The sequence below is a fragment of the Cyprinus carpio genome, chromosome B8 (genome assembly GCF_018340385.1).
Source record: "Cyprinus carpio isolate SPL01 chromosome B8, ASM1834038v1, whole genome shotgun sequence".
Classification (NCBI taxonomy): domain Eukaryota; kingdom Metazoa; phylum Chordata; class Actinopteri; order Cypriniformes; family Cyprinidae; genus Cyprinus; species Cyprinus carpio.
Genome location: NC_056604.1, coordinates 13183385 through 13201895, shown reverse-complemented (window position 1 = coordinate 13201895; position 18511 = coordinate 13183385). Strand labels below are relative to the sequence as shown.

The following is an 18511-nucleotide window of genomic DNA, read 5'->3' as shown; positions in this document are numbered from 1 at the left end:
TTGGATTTTTAATCAGTTATGAAACTGGAAACCCTAATAGATTATGATTTTATTTTAAAATAAAGTTTTGATTTTCCCTGTATTATATATGGAGTTCTTATATTCATCACCGTCTGTTTCACTGAAAGACTCTAAAGTTTTATGGACCATCAGTGTCAGAGGATGGGGAAGTTTTGCCCTTCAGAACATATGGGCGGGGCAGGGGCCCGAACAGGTCTGTTAAAGGGTTAATTCTGGACCGCAGGGACAGGAAGATGTTCACGTCTGTGAAACTCAAGGCCAAACCGCTTTAAGACATTCAAGTTCACTTTCTTAAGGAATGTAACAAATGCTCCAGTGCATCATTGGATTAAAAGTGGTTTCATCCAGCATTTAAACGGGTTTGGTCTCCTAAACAAAAGGAAGTGGCTTTTTCTAGGTAAGACTTATTACATTCCCAGTGAACTTGAAGTTTGACTCGTTTTTCTGGAACTTTTGTTACCGTTTACATGATTTTACGTAGCGCGTTCAGTTTTTAAGACGCGTGTAGTGCTCAGCGTAATTTGTTTTAAATGTGTTAGTATATATTTAGCCTAATCATTTATTTTCCGTTTTTACGCCTTGCAGCGTGATCATTCTGTTAAGAATAGCTGTTGCTATCTCTTTGTGTTTAACAGGACATCTGGTCATGTATAGTTGTATTAATCTATTATTGAACTCTATAAAGATCGAGATATGTTTTATGTTTCTATTGGCACGTATACGCGTTCAAAATCTAAAAGGCGTTCAAAAAGATTTTTCAAACGTTGATGCTTAAAGGGACACAAAGAAAGAAAACTTTGCCCTCATACTTTTCCAAACTTGCATGAATTTATTTCTTGCATGATGCACACAAGGCGATTTTTGGCCGAATGTTAAACATCTGACAGATTTACGGTCATTTACACATTTTGAAACGTTTTTGTATTTGGCATAAAAACTAGGTGCTCTAATTAAAATGAGTTCAAAACACATCTGGAGACCTTTTGTTCATTACCCTTGCATTTCGGATTTTTTTTTTTATCATAAAAGCATATTCTGTGTGAACTCCCCCTTGGGTGTCGTTTTGAGTACTCTAAATGATGACGTAATTAAAAAATAATAATAATTGTTGACAATTTTTGGGTGAAAAAATTGTAATTTGAATTTATGTGGCAATATTTTTTTTTTAGAAGGTAAAAAAAAATCCTTGGAAATTCCTGTCATTCCCCAGCGAGGATTCACTATCATAATTTTATCTGCCTGCAAGCTTAGATGTGCTGGGTAGATTCTATGTTATGTATCTATTTCATGGATGTACATTTACTAAACCTTGTTTATGCATGAAGGAAATTACATTCAACAAGTCAGATGTGCCAGGATGAAATTATGTCTGTCCAGCGAGATTTTAAATACTCTGCTGGAATACAAAGACAAAGCTCATGAGCAACTGCCCACATTTTTCCATACACACAGCATAACTGATGAGTCACAACTCAAGGAAAGTCCATTATAAACTACCTGGCTCTGCATGTACAAGATTTACACTGATCTGGGAGCATTACTTAATGTTGCTACCATGCTGAGAAATGATTACGGGTGCGGTAAAGAGCGCTAATCCCAGACCTGCCTGTACAGATAACCGATACCAGGAGCCGTGCATGACACAGCAGAGTTATGATGAGCTTTCTTTAGTGTGTGTTTGTCTATTAAACAATAACACATTGTTAGTAAAGATATTTTTGGAGCTAGGAGCTGCCTGGTTTTCACTCTAACATACATCTTCCAGAGCAGAGATATGAAATTTCATAGAAGTCCGTGAACTCAGTCACTTCACTCTTGAATCAAACTCCTTCCATTTTTATGCACCTGTAACTAAAGCTCCATTGAGGCAAGCCTAACGTCATGTCTACAATAAATATGCTTTGATAAAAACCTTATCACTGATGAAGCACAGGCTGGGTTATGCTATTTTCACACAGGCTTTATCAAAGGACTGGGCCTGGATCTTGGACGTTGATTGATATAAGACTCTTTTATGATAGTCTGTCTTGATTATTCAATCACTTTTCTGCTGATTCACCTTTGTTTGATTTTCTGTTCACAGAAGGGGTCAGTGCTCCAGAAAAGACAGGAAAAATGAGATAAGTTTTTTAGGCATTTCGGCAGGCACAGGACGACAAACAACATATCCAGAGGTGATTCGATGGCATGGTAAGGTTTGGAAGCATGTCCTACAGCAACCAGACTCCACCCAGCCCCAGCAGGACCAGCGATAGTAAATCTGGGGCGCAGTATGCTACTGCTGCGCTGGGCTTGGGCCTCATCGCTCTGGGGATAGTCATGATTGTGTGGAGTGTGGTGCCGGCAGGGTCCGGAGGGAACAGCTCCAGACCTGGCATGGATCAAGCTCAAGTTCGGGAGGCCTCATCTGTGGCGTTCGTACTAGTAGGGGGAGGAGTGGCGCTTCTGCTGCTATCGGTGTGTCTGAGCATACGGAACAAACAGCGGGCAGCCAGGGGACAGGAAGCCGGCAGCACACACGCTAACACACAGGAGGAGGGGGCTACGTGAGTAAATACTGTTAAATACACACCCAGGTGCAGCCACATTCTTACAATTTATGATGGTAAATAGACCAGTGACGTGTCTGATTTTTTATTTATTTTTGTCCTATTAATGTTTTCAAAAACACATAAAATATAATTCAGACATACAGTGACTTGAATACACTTCATGATTTTTGGAAGATTCTAAATTAAATTAACATTAAATTAACTTTTTTTTTTTATTTGATTACTTTATGATGTCATATAGACCAATTTGCAGAAGATGTCACAGTTATGTCACTTGCTGCTGCACGCGCATAGTGGTGGTAGAAAAATACTGGTAACAAGTGGAGGGAAAATGGATCAGATTTATGGAATAAGAGGCAAAAATAATTTTTGTGCCTTTGGATGTCAGAATCGGAATGCAAATCATTTTTATAGAATACTGTCATCAAAGATGCCATTTAAAGCTAAACGCAGACATTTAAACAGACAGACTATGGATGAAAACTGCTATAATTACTGTACTTTTAAAGCATACATTTGATTTAAACAATAGATCTACATATTATTCACATATGCAGTTCATAGGAGATTATATTAGCCCCATAGTTACAGCATGAAATATTATTTAAACCTATTATTATTAACATTTTACATAACATTTATTTATTTGATCTCACAATTCTGACTTTTTTCACAAATACAAGTTTATATCTCCTAGTTCGGACTTTATAACTCAATTTAACTCAACAATAGTGAGTTTGACAATTCTGAGGAAAAAAATCCAGAAGTCAGGGATAATCATGATTCTCAGACGAGGGGAAAAGAAAGAATGTTGTTTGTGCTTATCAGAATTGTGAGCGATAATCTTGGAATTGCCAGAATAAAGTCAGAATTTTGAAATATAAACTCATTTTCACATTTTTTTTTTTTTTTTTTTTTTTATTATTGCTTGGATTGAATGGAATTAGATTGGCTTAGGCTACGAAAAAAAAACATCATCAATGTTTGTAAACACCGATTTCGTCTATATGGCAGGTTGACACAACTCTTAGTCCTCGTAAATTATTGTATTTTCTTTCTGACTTTGTGATGCAACCTCAATGACACATACAGCTGACTAATAACCTCCAGAGGATACAAACTTTGTAATCAGAGACAGATTGTGTGTCGATGTCAAGAAGTCTCGTCAAATGTTTTATAATTTGGCATGGTTGGTTCAGGTTGTAAAATGTTGTGTGGTGACTCCCAAAGAATAACTTTGATTATGTGAATTAATAACATTTTTATTGTGTACATAAATATATGTTAATGAAGTGTACATTAACATATATTTAAGGTACAAACAAAATACTCTTACACCACACAGCATTTTCGTTTTTGAAAGAAGTCTCTTATACTCACCAAGACTGCATTTATTTGGTTTTTATTACAGTGTATAGTATACACAAATTGTCTAAATTTTTTGTGGTTGTTTTATTTTTTTGATATAATTTTAAAAAGTTAAATAAATGTTAAATAATTTCAAATTTATTCCTGTGATGGCAAAGCTGAATTTTCAGCATCATTACTCCAGTTTTCAGTGTCACGTGTTACTTCAGAAATCATTCTAATATGCTGATTTTTTTTTGCTCCAGAAAGATTTCTAATTATTATGATTGTTGAAAACAGTTGCGCTGCTTAATATTTTTGTGGATACCATTATATGTGACCCAGGAGCACAAAACCAGTCATAAGAAGCTTGAGTATATTTGTAGCAATAGCCAAAAGTACATTGTATGGGTCAAAATTATAGATTTTTCTTTTAATTAAAGATCATGTTCCATAAAAATATTTTCTAAATTTCCTACCGTAAATATATTAAAACTTATTTTTTGATTAGTAATATGCATTGGCGATTTGTTTTGTTTTTTTTGCACCCTCAGATTTCAGATTTTCAAATAGTTGTATCTCGGCCAAATATTTATGCAGCTTTGAGATGATGTATAAGTCTCAATTTCAAAAAATTTACCTTTATGGCTGGTTTTGAGGTCCAGGGTCATGTTTTTTTCAGGATTCTCTTTGTAACGTTTGTCACTTTCAAAGGGGTCATCAGATGCTACATGCACTTTTACAAGTTGTTTGAACTGAAATGTGTGTTGGCAGTGTGTGTACACAACCACCCTATAATAATAAAAATCCACCCATTTTTTTTTTTTTTTTTTTTTAATCTACTAAAATCTTTACCCCTTTCTCAAATCGATCCGACCTCAGATGCCTTTGATTGACAGTAGCGTTTCAGCACAGACTGGACTAGCGTCTTACCTTAGACCCGCCCTGAGTGAGCTTTCATCAGTCCGCCATTGTTTCACCGCCAGAGCAGATGTAGACAAGAATGTCTCCTAAGCGATTGAGGTGTTCTGTCGTTGGATGTAATAATGAACATAGCAGTCGTCATTTACTCCTGACATCTGAGCCACTGAAAACGCAGTGGATTACGTTTGTTTTTGAAGGGAATGTGCCCCCGATTCTACCTAAATGCGTCTATGTTCACACAAATCATTCGTGATCCAGCTTCACCTACAGAAAAAGTGAGTATAAGGTTTTTTAATGAATCTTTACAAACTGCCTTTCCTAATAATGTGCTAATTCGCAAGTTTCACGATGAATACGGCTAAGGTAAACAGTCCCTCAGAGAGCAGCTTGGAAGAGAGGGGCGGGGTCAGCAGAGCTCATTAACATTTAAAGGAAACCGGCTTGCTCTGAAAAGAGCTGTTTTTGACAGGGTAAAAAAGGTGTTTTTTACACTATCATTGAGAAATTTTAACCAAACTATGTTACAGACTTTTCATTAAGGCCCTAAAGAATCACATCAACTTGTGGAAAATGGGCATCCGATGACCCCTTTAATCAATTTAATGCATCCTTGCTGAATAGAAAAATTATGCAGTAATTAAGTCTTACTGACCACAAATGTTTTGAATGATAGTTTGAACAATAATGAGCTGAATATGTTGTGTATGGTTGTAAATGTGCATTTATTTTTGCTTCTAGGATGGAACAACTAGCTCAAAACTACATAGTTCCCACTTACGAGGAGGTGGTAATGAGTGGCCAGTATCCCATCAGTCAGTCCTCAGAGCGACACAACAGTATCACCCAGCTGCCAGCCTATGAGGAGCTAGAGGAAGACCAGCAGACTGTGGAAGATGGATTCAGCCCAGCACGCAGACCTTCATCCCAAATCGACCCCAGCACTGGAGCGGGCGGCCGAAGAAACAGCCGGCCTGGACGCAAGCTGATTCCCCTTAAAATTAGGCGCATAAAATCTGACAACCTAAGAAGGAAAAGCTTAAGCGATATCCAGCAGACTAACGTGTTCTCCATCGAACCCCTCACGCCGCCTCCACAGTATGATGAAAAGCTCCCTCCACTTCCTACAAACGCACAACAGTGAGGAATGTGATGAAGTGTGAAGTGTGATGAAGTGTAACTACCTCTTTTACAAATTACTACTGCACTGAACTTCATATTACTCCTCTGGAACAGATGTGCCACTATCTGCAGCACAGGGGAGGCAGTAGTATGGAAAGGGGAGAGCCTTCATTATGTCTTCCTTTGTTTGCTGTATATTTACTTGTAGCAAAAAAAATATATATATATATAAATAATAATAATTTAATAAAAAAAAGTTGCAGCTGACTGGATTAAAACTGTACTGAATTTTTGAAAGATGCTTACTGAACCACTGCTGGTCTTTATTTAGGATGCTCTTGTTTTTGGTGTTGAACTTGAAATTTGGCATCCAAGCTGTCTAGACCTTTATTTCATAGGACGTCCACTAGAATTTCAGAAGAGATGTGAAACTGTAAACTGTGAGTCACATCAGCACTATTGTGTTTTTTTGCACTGATATGTTTTTGTGTCGGGTGTGAGTGCATGTGATGTTTTTTTTGTAAATTTTCCAAGAACTTTGCTTTGGTTCTTGTGTTGGCTTTAACTTTCTGTGTTTTTGTGTAAGTATGGTTGTTCTTAGTGACCTTGTTGCCGGAGTGACAAACTGTGAGGTCATCAGTATGTGTCTCTCCTCATGGTTTACGACACAGAGAAGTTCTTTGACCCTGCAGCTGCCTTATATCACACTCTCAGCAACACACACCACCAGACACAGAATTTCTTGTCTCCCTTTTCTCTAACTTGGATACACAAACACTCAGTCTTTTCATCCCTTTATTTTTAACTTTTAATGTTGATTTGTGTGAAGACAAATGTGTTTCTCATTGGGCAGCTGTGGCATCTCCATGCTGTGAGTTTGAAGCTCCCAGTCATCTGTCTGCACTTGCATTACTGCTCTAAACACTCCGGGACTTTCACATTAAGACACACCTGTAGCTGGTTATTAATGAAATGAGTGTTTATGTTTCTGGAAATGTTGCTGATGCCTCTTCAGTTGAAGACAGACATGGATGGAAAAATGTTGCTGAATCTCATGTGCTATTTAATATATGTCTTCTGTTTGTTTTTTTCTATTTTGTTACATTCTGTTTATAATTGTAAGCTAGTATGGAATGAGAAATAAAAACATTTGACAGATGTTTTTGATTTAGAATATAAAAAATATATGTGTCATGAGGGATAATAATTATACTTAAAAATAAAGTGTGTGTGTGTGTGAGAGAGAGAGTGTGTGGGAAAGATAATCAAAATAAACTTAATCCTCTAGAGCGCTTCCTGTATTTTAGAAAGATCAAAAGGAATACAAAATGTTGATATTAGTCATTTTAGAAATGAAATTGATTTGTTTTGAATCTCTATTTATGAAGTTTGTTACCATAAAAGGAAAAATAAAGATGTGAAACAAGGAAGGATTTCATTTTGTATTATAAATTCACTAAAAATATATTGTAAATTTCCATCATGAACTGATGTATTCAATTCACTCTCTATCCTTCATAAAGTGGACTGTGATTCATCCGGTAACAGAGTCAGTTCAATATAAAGATTCATTCATTTTTGTTCACTAATTTGTTCAATGATCCTTGCTGTAGGATGAGTGAGTCATTGAGTCATTCACTCAACCGATTCGATCAGTGAAAGGCGTATCCCTTCAGTAGATTCAACCAATCAAACACTCCTTCAGAACTGTACTTGAATGCTATTGGTCGAGGTGTATCCAGGCGGGAAAGGAACAACGCATTCAGCTTGAGTGAGAGCATTCAGCGAACAGAAAAAAGTCATGTTATAAGTAAGTTTGATTTTGGATTTAATAATATAAATGTTCGATTTGGATGTAGTTTGGAATAAATATACTATAGATCTACTGTTTAACCATAAAACCTGCTGCTTTAAGACCTCGCAAGTAAGTGAATTACAGACTTTCTGAATTGCCAGTAACCTGCTACCATGCCAATCACACGCACATTTTACAATGTTGCTATTTATTTGTTTTAAAGGGGTCATATGATGCTGCTAAAAAGATACATTATTTTGTGTATTTAGTGTAATGAAATATGTTTATGCGGTGTAAGGTTAAAAAAACATTATTTTCCACATAGTGTACATTATTGTTTCTCCTCTATGCCCCGCCTTCTGAAACGCGTAGATTTTTACAAGGCTCATCACTCTGAAAAGCGAGGTGTGCTGTGATTGGCCAGCTATCCAGCATGTTGTGATTGGCCGAATGCCTCAAGCGTGAGACGGAAATGTTAAGCCTCTTAACATACTGTAAAGCCTTGTCCAGCTGGAGCACAAGACAAAAACATAAAACCCATTGTAAACGTGATATAAACATGATTTCTAGTCGTGTCTTCTTGCCATATAGTTTAGCTTTGTTTAAGTTTAGATTTGTTTAGCTTAGCCTAGCTCCACGGTGAAAGCCGTTTCGGCGATCCACAATGCAAAGTTGAAGTATTTCCTCAGCGACCAGCACGGATCAGCTCCAGGCATGACAAAGCGGATATCATCCTCTTTTGTAAGGCCAAACAAAGTTACGTTTTCACAGTGAAACACACAGCGTCTATACAACATGGCGGCGGCGGCAACAACAATACTGCAACGAGAATAAAAGGTACGCCTTCTTTCTTTGCGTGAACATCTGTGCGGCATTATGCAAATCTTCCCACATACTGACATAGACATGTGTGGGCGTGTTAGAACGAGCCGTTTCAGGAAGGTGTGGACGAGTGTTAACTTTTATAAAGAATATCTCTTTGGATTTGAAACTTTAGTCTTTGCAAGTTCACAGATCTTCTTTATTCACCAAGAGCTTGTAACACTCCAAAGAGAAAGGAAAATTTGAAATCGCATCATATGACCCCTTTAATATCAGCATTAACTAACTTTTATTTTACAGGGACTGTGCTGCAGATATTGAATAACAAAGTAATGTAAAGTAGGTTAGTAATCAGATTTTATACATATACATAGACTATAGGGTTTAAATGCTGAACACACATGCTACTATTAATAGATGTGAGAATAGAAGTAATTCAACAGTGACTTTCACCCGCATTACTGTTTTATACAGATCTTATGATAAAATTTATCTCTCCGATGTTTTGATGCTGGTAGTGTAGTAAGGTAGGAGTTATTTACCCTAGACATGAAACAAATATTGTAGTTGTTGAGGAAGGGCCCTTTTTTCCACATGTTTTCCGTATGTTTTTAAGGATAAAGCAATGGGATCTGTCAATCATAATGTCACTCAAATAAGAGCTGGTCAGTTTGAACACACCTGGAAGCATTGACTTCTTAACCTTTGACTGGGGTAAAGACAGATTTTGTTAGGAGGAAGGAAGAGGAGCCTAGTCTTGTCAAGATTAAAGTGATATGTCCATGGGGCATGCAGAGATCCTTTCAAGGGTTGAATGTCATCGGTATAGCAGAGGTGTGAGAAGTTTCAGGAGCACATCTCAAGTCCTGTGGAGGCCTGTTTCCACCACGGAATAAAAAAATGAAAAAAGGTAATTGCGACTTATTTCACAATTCAGTTTTTTTTTTTTTTTTTGGAAATTCTCAGTTTGCATCTCACAATTCAGACTTGTTTTCTCAGAATTAAATTCAGAATTCTGAGAAGAGAAATTGGGAGAAGAAGAACATGACAGAAGTTTATACAGTATCTCTCAACTCTGCTGTTTTTCTCAGAATAATGAGTCTACATATCACATAGTTCATAGTTTATTTTTTAGAAAAAAAATTAGCAAAACCTTTTTTTTTCATGGCAAAAAAAAAAAAAAACGGGCTTCCATATGAGTCCTGCCTACCAACTCTACCCACTATAGTAGCCAGGGGTGCAACACGTTTATTTAAAGTGGTTATGCAAAAAAATATAGCCGAGTGTGTATTTCACTATAATGTGACAGATGTTTTGCCAGTAACCAGTTTATATATTAATTTTAATTATTTATTTTTGCTAAGGCTTAAAGAAGGTTGTGCACAGGCTAAGCAATTGCCTTGGAGATTTTTGAAAATGATCCCATTAATCTGGAATCATTAGTTCTGGTTCTAAACAGCATATGGAAAAAACACACGGCATGCTTGCTGAAATATTATCATTGAAAATTGTTCTCATATTGGTATATGGTAATCGCCATTGCCAGATAACTATTTATTAGAAATATTTTACTGCGTCCAAGCGATACTTCACTCTGGTTCATCAAGTGACACACCTGGTGTTACAGCTAAAGTCCAGAAAAGGAAAGAAAGTCCGTTCAAGAAAGCTGCTGTCATCTGTAACATGTCATTCATCCAGTAGGTGGCAGTGCATTCACACCAGAGCAGTACACTCGAATGAATTACCGTGTACTGTGACACCATATTCAGTTTTAATCCGTTTCCTGTGAGAAACAAATGACATTGTGTATCTCTGTCTCCCAGCCCCAGAAAAACCCCGTTAAATGAAAAAAGAACAGAAAGGAACGGGGGAGGAAATGGAAGACAGTACTGCATTGTGGCATATTCAACACTGTGGGTAGAATGTTTTGTCCTCTTTACGTACTGTGTCCCATTCTTTAGCGTTAGCTCACTTGTTTAAGTGTGTGTGTGTGTGTGTGTGTGTGTGTGTGTGTGTGTGTGTGTGTGTGTGTGTGTGTGTGTGTGTGTGTGTGTGTGTGTGTGTGTGTGTGTTGTGTAGGATGGTGTGAGGTCATACTGTGTGAGATATGAGCTGCTGTGGGGAATTCAGACACACTGACTGACCAACACTGTGGGCAGTGGAAGACACAATCTCTCTCTCTCTCTGCCTTTCTCTCTCTTTCTGTAAGTCTCAGAGGAGCATAAAGAGCTGTTGTAAGTACTTTAATGTGCTCAGCATGATTGCAAGTGAGGAAAACCACACACATGCTCAGAGAGTGAGTTACAGCTTTGATTTAATCTGAGGAAACACCAAGACACTGGTTATAGAAGTAAATGTTCACACATTTCATGTTTATTACTGTATTTATACCTGCATATAGAAAACAGTACACTATTAGTTTGTGCTTTATATTAAAATGTACATTCAATGTATTTATTAAATATGGAGTGTGTTTTGGGATGGACGATATGTATCGGGACCATTCATTTATATGTGTATGTGTGTGTGTGTAGCAAAGGAGCTTGTAATGTTACAAAAGAAATATGTAGCTATTTCAAAAAAATGCTTATGCTTTTTTTCTGTGAATCAAAGAATACTAAAAAACAAATACTAAGCAGCACAGTTGTTTTCAACATACTGTATCTTTGATCAAATAAATGCTGCTTTGGAGAGCCTGAGATAGTATACAAATATACAAAATATATAAAAGTGTATGTTAAAAAACATTCACTCTTGAATACAAAGGTTCTTTATTGGCATTGATGGTTCCATGAAGAAATCTTTGACATCCATATAACATTTCTATTCATTCCTTTAAGTGGAAATAGGTTCTTTAGCTTTTTAAAATGTTCTTGACACTAAGAAAAAAAAAGAATCTGAAGGAATTTTTAAGGAACTCAAAATGATTTTTCTATGGCATCACTTTGAATAAACCTTTTGTGTTTCAGTTTATATTGTCCGCTAGCTCCATCTCAGTACATATGCATATTTATTGTGTGCCGTTTTGTTCATTGTTACCTTTGGAACAACTTTGCAAGTAGCACTCCTCAAACATGCAGTCAGTGAACTCTGTTTTGACTGTCCCGATTCAGCCTTCATTTCATTCGTCTATGAGCTGCCCTCCGTCCTCTCTCTTTGTCTCCTGAGCTTGAGAACAGAAAGACTGAACATTCACACAGGCCTGAAGAGCAGTTTAGAGGGGAGGGCAGCTTTAAAAAGCTCTTTTCAGTTTGGACAACATCCTCTGCTTTATTTTGCTCATTTTGTGTGCACTCCACCTCTCCTGTTCCCTCCATCCCTTTTCATCCTTTGATTTCGTTCTGCCTTTCTTCTTTCCATCCACAGGCTCTTTATCCTTTCTTTTTTCCACCAGGTGACGCACTGCAAACACAATACAGCTGAAGAGGAAGAAAGACGGATGACTTTTGACTGCCGCCTCCTCTCTCTTCTTCCCTCTGTTAAAGGGCCGACATTCAGTGTGTTGCAAAGTGAGCGAGCTGGTGGGTGTTACTGAAGTGTGTGTGTGTGTGTGTGTCAGTGGAGTTAGGGATTATGCATGTTTGACTCTAGCTCTTCTGAAAAGAGTCAGTTGAAACAGGTGCACCTGTGTTCCTTCACTGAATAATGAAAGAATGCCTGAAAGAGAAACATGAAGAACTGAGAAATAAGGGGGGGAAGAGGGTTTTGTGAGGGCTTGGTGTGTGAAGTTGCATGAACTGCAAGAAATAATTTTTAAGCAGTATTTTTTGTTTTACAATACAAATATATCCAGACATCCTTAAAATAAGTTACATTTGCTGAAAAAATTGATAAATATGAGAAAAAATATAAGTGAGTATATATTATGAAATTTCTCCTCAAAAAAAAAAAAAAAACGATTAAGAAAACTATTTTTTGCAGCGTGTATATGTGTGTGTGTGTGTGTGTGTGTGTGTTGTGTGTGTCTGTGTATCTTTATCCTGATCACCGTGTGAACCTTGTCCCCTGTTTATGTTCTTTCTCTTCTTTCTCACGCTTGCCACATTCTGCCAATTTGATATGGTGTTTATATTCCTTTCGTATGCTCATCTCTCTCACACTTTCTCTCTGAGAGTATGTGTCAGAGTGTGTATTTGGCAGTAAACAAAGATATGCTTGATTGTGCCTGTGGTTACCATGCCTGCTGTGTCATTGTCCTGGTTGGCACCAACACCAGGTTTTGTTTTCATACTGTTTATGGTTTATTGACATTTCCTAATATGACCTCATTTGAGTTTATAGGATTAACTTGACAACATTTAATTTTAAATAAATTTAATATTAATAAAAAATGCAATACTGTAGGGATCATTTTGAGACCACAAGATACATGTAAAATGCTTATATCACGTAATAAAAATCTATATACCTTATACGAATTAGATTTTTAGAATTTTTAATTTTCCAATTTTGGCATTGAAAATTACATGTCGTCTGAACAAAAAATGACAGACAGGCTGAATGAAAATGCAAATGAACCCTCTGACAGTAGGTGGTGCTTATAGAACAGCAGAAATACAGAAGTTACCCTGGTTACTCCTCTACACAAGACAGAGCTGTTCAACTTTCTGTTTCTGACACCAGCTTGTCACAGAGAAGAAAAGAAGTCAAACAATATTTACATGTTTTATAACAGCTTGTAGTTAGAAGAGTTTTGTGTTCACTATGATGTTTATCAAAGACTTTATTTTTAATCATTTGTTTATACGTATATAGTACATTTTTACATTTTAATCTGGATTAAAACATTCCAGCCAACAAAAAAATATTTTGTTACATGAACAACGGTTACATTCTTTTTAAAGTGTGTTTGTAATGTTATTCATTACAGTAATGACTTTTTTTTATTACAGATAATTTGACTTTACAGAAATTGACTGTTATATTGTTACAAAAACATTCTATTTAAAATGCTGTTCTTTTAAACCTTGTGTGCATCAAAGAATCCTAAAAAATGTATTTCAATTTCCACAAAAATATCAAGCAGCACAACAGATTTAAACATTAATAATAATAATTTGAGTAAGTTAGCATATTAGAATGATTTCTGAAGGATCATAAGACACTGAAGACTAGAATAATGGCTCCTGAAAACAGGTTTGCCATCAAGGGAATAAAGTACACTTTAGGCTTGTTGAGCATAAGAGGGAAAAATAAAAAAAGTCTTGCTACCCCTAAACTATTTATGTATTCTAATTTAACATAAAGGTGGGCAACACCACAGAATGATAAAACTGTCATTCAAAGAGTTTGTTTTGTATAATTTGGTGTGTTACACTATGGCAGCATCTAGTTGTAAATTTCTAGAGCTGTGTTTTGCTGGAAGGCCAGAGGCCATTTCCATGGAGATGTTAATGTGTAAGTGTGTGGTGCAGTGATGTCTGGGGCATGTGACTTTGCCCCACCCACCTCAGTGACCTCAGCATTCACCTGCCAACCTGGCCAGTCGCCATAGTTACTTACAGCCCATAATAAAGTGTGAGATGACTGAGTAGCAGGTGGCAGGATGGGTGGGATTTCGGTATGTCACTGACAACAGCTCCGAGTGCTGTGCGTGTTTGTTTTGAATACAGACAGATACAGGAAGAATTGTGAGAGAAACTGACAGACAATTTTATGTAATTTTTCCAATGTTTTGGATGGGTAAGATTACTTTGCTATCCTGTCAGCCTGAAGAATGGCCCATAGATTATACAAAATCACCTTACTTCACACAAACACACTTCACGGCACATTGAGTTTGCCAGTGTCTACTGTGCTTGGTATTTGTGTAGGTGGGTGTGGGTACAGGTATTTGGTGTGTCCACATTTTATGTGTGAGTGAAGGCACATTTGGTAATTTGCTATGCACCATCTGCCTTTTGTGTCTATTTTGGCCGCTGGAATGGATGAAGGCCCACACACTGAACTCAAAGTAAGTAGTGTGACATTATCTTTTTGGCTGTATGGTCCTAGTCTGTAACTCCGTTTAGTGTAACCTAGTATGACCCATGCTGTTAAATCCTAAGAACTAAATCTCAGAATGACCTTAGTCCATTCAAGCCCCTCAGTTAAGACTTAAAGGGATAGTTCACCCAAAAATTGTCCAAATACCTACTTTCCTCTTTTACATCACCTACACACACACACACACACGAGTTCGGTGAGAGAGAACAAATTCAATAGTTGTGAAACTCCAAGACTGTCAAAGCTATTTTATTCACTTAAACATCGGATAAAGTGATTATTTTCTCTTTAATACAGATGATGCCAATGTATTTTTCGATGAGTCATTATGTTAGCAATAAAGTAACCTGCTTGACGAAAAGGGTTGCCAGGTATTTTACAACTAAACCCTCCAAATTGCTACCCCAAATTAGCCCAAACTAACCGTGTTTCGAGGGGGCCTCCCCACGTTCCGGGGGCTAGAATACATGTTATTGGAGTCGCTTCAACCCGCAGGCATGAAAAACAACCCACGGCAACAGTGATAAAGTACCTCAATTTCACGGGAAAACTGCGGACTTGGCAACACTGTGATGGACAGTAATGTCTACAGACACGAGCGCTGTCACGGCGCGACCACAACAGCTTGACGTTGTCTAATTTGGCACGGGTTCCCTGCTGCACTAATAAGGCTTTCCTCTGTGTACACATATCTTTACAAGTACAATTTTAGCTGTAGTATTTTTATCCTCTTTCAAAAATCACACTTGAGAAAATTTGTTTATTGTAGTTTTGGAAATTTAATGGAAATCTATTTCACAGTTCTCTTTATAATAGAATTATGTTAAATCAGGCCCTGAATTTCCTTGCGAGATTGCACATACAGTATTTTGCATTACTTATTCCCGCAGCTAAGTGGCCAAATACACACAAAATCGTAAAAATGGTCACCCTGGCTAGTATCCTCATAAGCACTGTCGGTTTTGTCTTAAGTTAATGTAAACAGTTGCCAAAGAAAACGCATGTGTATCAGTATTGGATCCTTGAAATACGTCTTGTCTGTCCTATGTCTGTCATTAATGTTAATCAAACAACAAATGACAGAGAAAATCCCTCAGTAGCTGCTTGAGTAAATAATGTTTTGTTGAATAACTTGAATATGTAAATTTACATTTTATTAAATTTCTGTAGTCTATTTAAAACACGTTCATATTAGAAAATGTATTTAATATTTGCATCATTAATGATTTAACTCATCTACCCGCGACCCACCCGCAATTAATCAGAATGCATTTTTTTATTACCTGACCCATGGATTATACGCAGCACCCGCGAATATAACCACCATGTGCACATCACTAACTGAACATGCGAACATGCGGCGAAGACTGAGACAGAACATAGTAGTTCCTTTGCTCTCTGTGCAGGGTCAGAAAGCTATTGGATTTCATCAAAAAGATGAATGATCCAAAGATGTATGAAGGTCTTATGGGTTTGGAATGACATGAGGGGTGAATAATTAATGACAAACTTTTCATTTTTGGGTGAACTATCCCTTTAAGTATTAAATTAACAATTAATAATCAGATCCATTCTCTGGCCATCATCCCATCAGCTTCCAATACGCTTCCAGTAGCTGCTTTCTACACCACTAATGGCTGTACTATTAATTGCAATATGCATATGCATGTGGAAGACTTAGACTGAATTTTTTTGCCTTGTCTTCAGTTTAATTTTTTATTTTTTATTTAAATTTTTTATAGAAGTCGAGGAAAGAAAATAAGTTTGCTTATTTTACATTTTGCTAAGGCTTACGGTCCCCCTTGTTCTTTCTCTCTCTCTTTCTGAATATAGCATAAGCGGTTATTATCTGATTCATACTGTTACTGAATATCAACTTTCAGTGCCACAGAAAAAGACTATAATTTAACTTCCTAGGTGAAATCTGGTATGTACTCAAAGCTGCTGAGGTTTTGGTAAGGATTTTAAAACAGGACCGTGCTGAAAAGGCTGATGTACCAGAGCATGTGTGTGCATAAAAGGTGACCTACCTCAAAAAGTGACTTGAACATTCACTCTTCAAGATAAAGGTTCCAGAAAGGGGTTTTTGCCATTTTTTGGTTTCCAAAAGGACCCTTGAGTGAGCAGTTCTTAAAAGATTTTTTTTTTCTTATTGTCAAGAACATTTTAATACTCTAAAGAACCTCTTTCTACTATAAAGCACCTTTGTGGAATGAAAAGGTTCAATGCATGTTAAAGTTTCTTCACAGAGATGGCAGTAAAGAACTTTTTTTTTTAAAGGTGTTGAGAACTAGATCTCTTGTTGAATTCCAGTGACATGAACAATAGTGAAAAATTTGGCATTGAAAAGTTTAACTTAATGCTGCAGTAAATTTCTCCATATTTGCAGCTATCAGTTGGAGTAAAGATGGAGGTCCCATGATTCATCTCCTGTCAACTACTGTTGTCATGTGTCAGCAAGATGCAGTGCAGTGAGTAATTCCCTGAGTAATTTCCTTTAATGTACAGTTTGGACCAGTGAGATTTCTTAGTGGGTGAGGCAACGCTACAAAAATGGCCTGTTGCTTGCTGTGGCTTCTTAGGACTAAAAAATTCAGATTTAAAAGATGTAATAGATTTCATGTGATGACATGGTGTAATATATCATTGTGTTATTTTCATTCAAGAAGTTGGCTCATATATTTCCATATTATGTTTAAGAACAGGTGCTGTTTAACAGACAACTTTATTCTTGAAAAAGTTTTCTGGTGAAATTACAATGGAGCACTAGTAAAGCATTCTATGTGTTCCATAAACTTAGACAAGTTTTCGAGACTATCATTTTCACATATCTTGGGTCAAACACATGCAAACTTTTCCAAAACAGGAACTCGGATCGCTGTCAGATCAGATCAGCCACCTTCATCAGCGTTACAGATTCATGATTCTGATTCATCAGCAGCGCAGATTAGAAAGGTTTTCTAGCATTTCCTACAGTGCTGCATTTTTTGCTCAGGAACTCACTGGGTGTCAGAGTTTCTCCATGTCACCATCCATCTATCTTCTCATCCATCAATCACAGCTCCCAGTCATCCTCAGGGTATGCGTAAAGACCTATCGCAAAAAAGGCCAGGGTTATGCAAACACACACATTTACACACACACACACAAACACTGTGTTCTTCCTGCGATATAAGTCATTAAAATAGGAATATGCTGTAGTTGTAGCATGTTATGTAATGATATAGGAGAAAACATATAATACCATTATATTAGTTTGCATAATTTTCTATAACACTGACTTAAAATGCCTCGACTGTCGATAGTGTGTTTTTGTGTTAAGTGTATGCTTGCATATACACACAGTGTGCAGGTCAAAACATGTTAGGCCTTAGGTTGGCCATTAGGTTGCTCAAGGTGTGGTTAACCCTGAGCTAAAAGGTCTGTGAGAAACAGTAAAAGGAGCAATGTAGTTTCACTCCAGAGACTTGCATCCATTACTACAAATCTGAAGTATTCAAAAATAACAGTCTTTGATTTCTTTGGGCCTATATATTTGATTGTAGTATTACAGCATTTAAATCCTCCAGACAAGCTCTCAGTACATTCTTAAAACATCTATAAATCATAACATTTTATTTGCCTATGAGAAAAATGTCTATACCCACACTTTAAATGAGCATGTTTGTGTGAAAGTGGAAAAAAGTTTGTCCAGTGAATATATCTGATTTGTAGAGTGTGTACACACACACGCACACATAAATACACATACTGATTTATATCTCAGAGAGGTACTGCAGGTCCTCTGGGCCTCAGATACAGCCTGCACATGTCTACCTGCAAGTGTAATGCGCCACGCTGGCTCTCTCTCTCACACACACACACACATTGTCCCACATACTCCTTACAGCTCAGAGGCCACTGTCTTGGACTGAAAGAAAATCAAGACTGTGACCCACTTAAACTC

At 37.0% G+C, this 18511-nt stretch overlaps 2 protein-coding genes across 3 annotated transcripts in view; both read left to right on the top strand.

Annotated features, from left to right (window-relative positions):
• Positions 1–206: 206 nt before the first annotated feature.
• Positions 207–7285, top strand: LOC109095380 (transmembrane protein 51-like). Its single transcript, XM_019109086.2, has 3 exons — positions 207–418; positions 2105–2567; positions 5583–7285. Exons 2-3 carry the CDS (start codon positions 2209–2211, stop codon positions 5983–5985), a joined length of 762 nt encoding a protein of 253 aa, XP_018964631.1. The 5' UTR covers positions 207–418; positions 2105–2208; the 3' UTR covers positions 5986–7285.
• A 3060-nt stretch (positions 7286–10345) lies between these two features.
• The window catches only part of sema3b (sema domain, immunoglobulin domain (Ig), short basic domain, secreted, (semaphorin) 3B), a 57651-nt gene continuing 49485 nt past the window's right edge, over positions 10346–18511 (top strand). The window contains exons 1-3 of one of the 2 annotated variants that reach the window (XM_042729822.1): positions 10346–10493; positions 11975–12101; positions 16955–17036. The gene's annotated coding sequence lies outside the window, so the exon portion shown is untranslated. Of the gene's footprint in view, positions 10494–10659; positions 10815–11974; positions 12102–16954; positions 17037–18511 lie in introns of both variants that reach the window. The other variant, XM_042729823.1, reaches the window with a different exon arrangement.

Coding starts and splice junctions, on each gene's coding strand:
- LOC109095380 (XM_019109086.2), top strand. CDS start 2,209: ATGGTAAGGTTTGGAAGCATGTCCTACAGCAACCAGACTCCACCCAGC. Junction 2,568..5,582: donor ACACAGGAGGAGGGGGCTAC/GTGAGTAAATAC, acceptor TTTTGCTTCTAG/GATGGAACAACTAGCTCAAA.